The sequence below is a fragment of the Lactuca virosa genome, chromosome 5, assembly GCF_052849685.1.
Source record: "Lactuca virosa cultivar CGN04683 chromosome 5, Lactuca_virosa_CGN04683_v6, whole genome shotgun sequence".
Lineage (NCBI taxonomy): Eukaryota > Viridiplantae > Streptophyta > Magnoliopsida > Asterales > Asteraceae > Lactuca > Lactuca virosa.
The window spans coordinates 424178997-424185995 of NC_136430.1; the positions used below are offsets into that span (position 1 = coordinate 424178997).

General features: G+C 33.3%; 1 protein-coding gene across 1 annotated transcript; it reads right to left on the bottom strand.

Annotated features, from left to right (window-relative positions):
• Window positions 1-3304: 3304 nt before the first annotated feature.
• On the bottom strand, window positions 3305-3721 carry LOC145114094 (uncharacterized). Its single transcript, XM_079050101.1, has one exon. It carries the CDS (start codon window positions 3719-3721, stop codon window positions 3305-3307), a length of 417 nt encoding a protein of 138 aa, XP_078906227.1.
• Between the last annotated feature and the right edge of the window lie 3278 nt (window positions 3722-6999).

The window sequence follows — 6999 nt, forward strand, 5'->3', positions numbered from 1 at the left end:
GACAACGGCGCCAATTTGTTAAGAACGATGTCACGGGCGTCTTAAGCAAATAAATTATCACTGCTCGAATGCACTAATGGGTAGCACAGGGAAGCATGGTCGAATCTACAATGAGACAACCTAACAATCAATGTCTCTTTGCGTAAAACACATTCTACATAGTAAATATAAAAGGGGGATTTTTTGATTAATAATTAAAACTAAAATAGCAGTGAAAATAACAAAAGTAATTTCAATAATAAAATGCAAATTAAGTTCTAATGCGACTTTCCTAATCATGTAATCAACATAAACCTGATTATTCACAATGTGTTCTATCTAAGCTGGTACTGAAAATTACTAACAAGCTCTAGTAGATTTTCGTTTACCTAGTTAATTAACCAAAACAAGCTCTTTAGTTAATCCTAACTTTTGACTTGGGCTAAAACCCCTGAATATTTGTGAGTTTTGAAGGATTCATGTTTGTTTGTTATTTAGCTTGTGTTTATGATCCCTAGTTCTCCATTCTTATGTTTGTTTAATTATTTTATTCATGAGCTTGGTATTTGATGAGCAATTGTTAGCCTTTTTCTTTGATTAAGTAGCAGATCATTGAATTTATATAGAACAAGAGTTTTATGATGGTAGAAGTTATATTTAGCTTATTGGTCATGACTCTTTTATGGTTGTGTAAGCAATGGCATCCTCTTGGAATTGGGAACTCCTTCATACTTAAGGCTAATAATTTTTCTTGAGTCCAATTGCTTTAATTGGATCCTTTACTTTGATTAAGAAGGAATGTTGTGGGCTTTCCCAACCTCCATACTACCTTTGGAGAATTTTGGTATATCATGCTTCATGATTGCTAGAACTAATTTGGGTTGAATGATAAGCTTACATATTGAATCCTAATGATAACGAAACAAGTATTCATGGTGGCGAATTAGCTTAGTTGACTAATTATCTCTCATATTTGAGCATCTCACTATCTTACTTAATTGCAAGCATTTTAGTGTCTTTAAGTCTTTTAGTTTTATAACAAATCACAACCCCCCCCCCCCCCCCCTTCCCTTTTAGTTTAATTTTAGTTGTTTCGTCTTATTTCACTTGTTTCATTTGAATTGCATTGACACTTAACTACAACCATTTCCCTGTGAATTCGATTCCCTTTTACTATTATATTACGTTTTATTTGCAAACAAAAATGTGTAATTTGTTTGGTGACTTGACATCCCACCAATAGTTATTTGTGTTTTTAAATTAATTTATGTATTGGAAAAAAAAGGGAAAAAAAACAACATTAAATAATGTAAATGAACAAAACGTAAAAAAATGGCGTTAAATAATATATTCGAAACAATAATAATAATAATAATAATAATAATAATAATAACAACAACAACAACAACAGTAATAATAATAATTTATTTGAAAAAAAACATTAAAATTTTGAAATAATTTCAAAATCAGAAAATAAAGATAAATAAGTAAATTAAATAGATAATCAATAATAGTAATATGATTTTAAATAATGAGATAATAGATTAAAAAATTAAAGTTAGTTTCATATATAATTATTGAAACCATTAAAATAAAAACTAATAAAAAAATGTTTGATTCAAATGAAGTGATTGCTGTTCTTTTATTTGAAAGATTTTTATGCCTTTTTTTCTTAAGTTTTATTTTGGCTACATATATCTAATGTTCGTATTTTGTCCTGATCCCTATCCCTGTCCTTGGTACAAAGTGCGGTTATTCATCTTGATTATGAAGAGAAAAGAGGCAATATAAGTTAAAAAAAATTATAAAGAGAAGTTTTTAAGAAAGATAAAATATTATGTTTAAATGGTTATTCATCTTGCTATAGTATTGTGGATTCAAATGCGTGATTTTGCAGGTCTTGTGCAAAGTGAAAAAAATGAGCCACCAAAATTTTGGATTATCAACGTATTAAGACGGATAACGACAAATTACCGATAGAATCCCAACGGACTAAAATTTCAAGCCCCCTTATGACACGAGCTTTTTACGATCGTACATCCGACCCGACCTGTGCTAAGAGCAGGTAATAACTGATGATTTTTTTTATCCAATTGGTATTAACCGATATGTTTGATTGGCATTATTTTATTAATTTATTAATTATTAATAAATTATATAATACAATCAACGATGATATGAAATATTTTATTTTGGAGGGTGTGAATTGCTGATGTAAGCCCATTGTGCAAAGATATCTTTGTGGGTGTTTTTCGTGGTTGATTAATGTTATACACCAAAGTGGTTTTATACGTGGATGTTGTGTGAATTGTATTTCATAAAATTACTATATACGCCACTAACATCATTTACCAATTATAGATTAGATATGTTGATTAATGCCCAAAAGCTAATCTATTATATATTTAAGTGAGAAAAAAAAGATAGCTTATGTTACTTATCTGAAATGAACGTTGATATCATTATAAATTGTTCTAAAGACTTATATAATTATATTTATTGGGTAAAGAATAATTTCAAACGGACTAAACATATTAAAGTTCTACTTTTTGGATTTCAATTTGGTAAATATCGAAGTATAGAGGTGAAGATGAATGTGTTCTATTCTCTCTCTCTCTCTCTCTCCTTTTTTTTTTTTTTTTACTACCCAAATTTTATTAAAAGGACTAATACAAAGCCAATTAATCCATACCCATCTAATTTTTGGACCATTTTCTTACGACTATTAATCTATAAACCCTATGCACGTCGTCCATTAGAAGCCTAAGAGAAAGAAAGTAAGAAACTATCCATAAGTCTAAGAGAAATAACCGATTCATACAAACGTTAATAGACACTAAAATCTAGTCACTTTGAAAACGAATTTTATCCTTTATTATTAAAGAAATTCTTTAATTAACAACATAAATTCTCAAACAATAAAAACAATTTTGGAATAATTGTTATCACACCAAAAGTTTAAGAATAAAACTTAAAAATAATCAGCATATGTGAAATACAAGTAAAATGTCTAAGGTGCTGTTTGTTTTTCCGAAGTGAAACTGTCAGAAGTCTGCGGACCACCTCTGCAGCCCTCTGCAGCAGAAGAGGTGGACCAAAGTGCTGCAGACTGTACTGAGAAGCATGTTTGTTTTTTTAACGTCTGCAGGCTGCTGCAGATATTAAAAAATTTAAAATAAAGTACTTTAATAAACCAAAAATAGTTTTTTAATACCAAAAATTTAATAATTGTAGTCTTAAAACATTGAAATAAAATTCAAACAACCAAATTAGTCTTAAAATAACATTTTTAAATAAAATTCATACAACCAAACTTTAATAATTCTCATTCTATATTTTGCATCAATTGTTCGGCAATTTCATCCCGTAACTGAGTCATATATTCACGGTCCGCTGCAGTACCATGTGTTGGAATCTCATCTTCATCATTATCAATGACTGCATTGTTATTCCGAACCGAGACATTTGGTTCATCATATCGTGCAAAATACTCATCATGTAGTCCCTCTCTTCTTATAAAATTATGAAGCGCAAAACATGCTAGGGTAATGTTTCGTTGTGTAACCAACGAGAATGGTGCCATCCTCTTCAATATAGGGAATCGTGCTTTCAAGACACCAAAAGCACGCTCAATGACATTCCGAAGTTTTGCGTGCGCATGGTTAAATTTTTCTTTATTCGTTAATGCACGTCTTCGACGGAAATCTCCAAGCCAATACCTCACATTACGGTACGGTGCCATAAAACTTCGAATGTTTGCATAGGCGGCATCACAAAGATAATATTTATCTGTAAAAAAAAAAGTCATTTATTTTTCAAACTAAGATAAAACTATTTAAATAACCATAAATTTACCTGGTGGTGGAAGCGGGAATGGTGCATGTGGATTTGCTAATGCTTCTGATAAAATTCTAGAATCGTGTGTTATCCCTTCCCAACCGGCCACAACAAACGTAAACATCATGTTGAAGTCACATATTGCCAATACGTTTTGGTAACAATCGCCTTTTCCCCTACTTCTATATAAATCCCGTTTGTTTGCAGGGACAACAGCATGTATCAAAGTGCCATCAAGTGCACTAACTGCTCCCTTGAACACCCGCTGTAGCCTCCTATTATGTCCCGGAATGTTTGGATTCGGATTAAAGGAAGTTGGTACTATAATGTCATGTGCGAAAAGCAACATTTTGTCCAACACTTCATGAAAAAACTTATGAATTGTTTGCTTTGAGTGTTGAAATCTCCGCTTGATAATCACATAACGTTGGTTATGACCGATCATCATCAAAAACATAGTCATCTTCTCCTCAACCGACACATGTTTGCTATCCTTTAATGCGTAGTTTACTCTAAAATGAGCACATAGCCGGACAAATGATTCACGGGACATGCGTAGCACTTCAAGACATTGTAGAGGATTACGGTGAAGTAACTCTAACGTAAATTCATGTCCCGTCATTTCCGAATCGTTGTCCCGCACTCGTTTGACACCCCTCTTCCAAAAGTAGCGGACGTACAAGTACATAAGAATTATGAGTAGTATCTTTTTGTCGTGATCCATTACAAACCTATTAATCAACAAAACATATAATAACATAAGATAATAACATAACATAAGATTCAAGTACCAAAAAACATAACATAAATTTCAAGTACCAAAAAACATATCATAAATCTCAAGTACCTAAAAAACATAACATAAATTTCAAGTACCAAATAACATAACATAATATCTCAAGTACCTCATACCATAACATTCAAGTACTAAATACTACAATTAACATTCAAGTAGCAAATAACCAAAAAACATAACCATATAGTTCCAAAACATGCAATTAAAACCTAAACAACTCAAACATATAAACTTAACGAACAATCTTTCCATCCTTTAGAACTCCTAAACTTGTAGCTGTCATCTCAATCCATCCTCTTAATATTTGTGGATTGTTAGGCAAATTTACCCACATCTCTCTTATATTCATCGTCCCTCCAAAAATGTGATACGCAGCAAATCGTAGAGGGTCTACTGGGTCTAACTCGAGCAACTCAAGCTTCTCTAAACATTGGGGAATTGTTGGCCCTTGAGTCAAATGGCATAGAGCTTTTTGCATCTCCAATGCTAAATCATCAGCAGTAATAGAAGCTTTAGGTGAGGCACAAGAAGGTGGATCAGGTGAGGCACTAGGAGCTCGAGGTCTAGGAGTTGATTGTTTAGCCCTTTTGTTGGGGTTACCAGAAGGTGAGGCAGCAGAAGGTGAATCAGCAGAAGGTGAAGCAGCAGAAGGTGGAGGCTGAGTAAAATGCTCACTAGTATGATTGGAAAAGAAATCATCCTCATCTATGTTAATGGAAGGGGCGTCCATAAGCTGTAGTGGTGCACCATGGAAAGAAGATGATCCATGTCCCGATGGTGTTTGGGATGTGGCATAGCTGAGATTACCAGATGCACTGTTTCCATCAAAGAGTTCTGCACAAAGCTCTGGAAACAATAATGGGACGATTTTCAAAGAAGCGGCTTTCGGATGTCCCTAAACGCAATCAATGTAACAAAAGTAATATAAGAATAAATGGCAACTATATAAACAATATACATGTAAATATGTGTGTGTATATATATACCTTTTTAAAGTCCTCCCACTCCTCATTAGTTAAGTTAAAAGTATTTGTTTGTGGATTGTAAAGGTTTCCAGTTTTGTTTTTTAAGTATAACCATCCTGTGTATTTGGCTTTAAGGTTATCATAGGCGTTTTTTTAATTGTCGTTGATTCAAATCTAGGCCATACTTTTCCTTAATAGTTGTTCCTAACTTGTGCCATGATTGTTTGTGCAAACTCAAACCTTTTCTACCACGGTTTGCACTTCTTCAATACAAGTTTGCAATAAGCATTTTGTTTGCTCATTGGTCCATGTATGTTTATCTCCCATTGCTAACAACAAAAGAAAATATAGAATACATACTTTAGCTACAAAGATTAATCATATTTCAACATAATCAACAAATAAGTTTAGCATATTCAACAACAATACATCATGAATGAACAAAAAAAACCATATAAGCAAAGATTATACAACACAATCAACAAACAAGTTTAACAATTTAAGCACAAACTTGCATATAAACATAAACTTGATCTCCATTTAAGAAATACAAGTGATAACAATTCAATAATTAAGTTAAAAAAACCATTTCAGCAAAGACTTTAACATATTCAACAAAGATTTATGATTTCAACATATAAACTTGCATATAAATTGGTCCTGATGTCAAAAAAATTTAGCAGAAAATCGGTCCTTATGTCAAAAAATTTGGACAGAAAAGGGTTAAGCTGATGAAACCGAGGGCAGCAAAGATTTGAGCACATAAGTTCATACAATCGGTCCTGATGTCAAAAAAATTGGACAGAAAAGGGTTAAGCTGATGAAACCGAGGGCAGCAAAGATTTGAGCATATAAATTCATACAATCGGTGATGTCAAAAAATTTGAGCATATAAATTCATACAATCGATACTCAAAATGCATAAGAAATCAGAAAATTGGTACTCAAATTCATACAATCGGTACTCAAATGCATAAGAAATCAGAAAAAAAAAAGAAAAAAAAAACTTACATGATGAAACCGAGGGCAGCAAAGATCGCACGTGAAGACGATGGCAGCAGCAGTGGCGACCGACGATTGAGGGGGAACCGCGACCGGCGACCGGCGATGGAGGGGCAGCGGAGGCTGGAGTCGGTCTTCAACAGGTTGATCGATGGGAAGGATGCGAGAAGAAGAAGGAGAACGAACGAGAAGATGGCTGGAGCGGCGTTTTTTTTTGTTTAGGGCGTAGGGCGTTTTTTTAATGAGGCTAGAAGAGGTTAGAAGAGTTAAGCCCAATGCTGTGTGGGGAAGAGGACGGGAAGAGGTTTTTGAGCCCGAAGTCTGCAGAAAAACAAACTGCTGCGAACTTAAAAGTTTAGCGCGTGTGCTGCGCCACGCATCACTAAGAGGTTAGAAGAGCTTTTAAAAAAAAAAAAAACA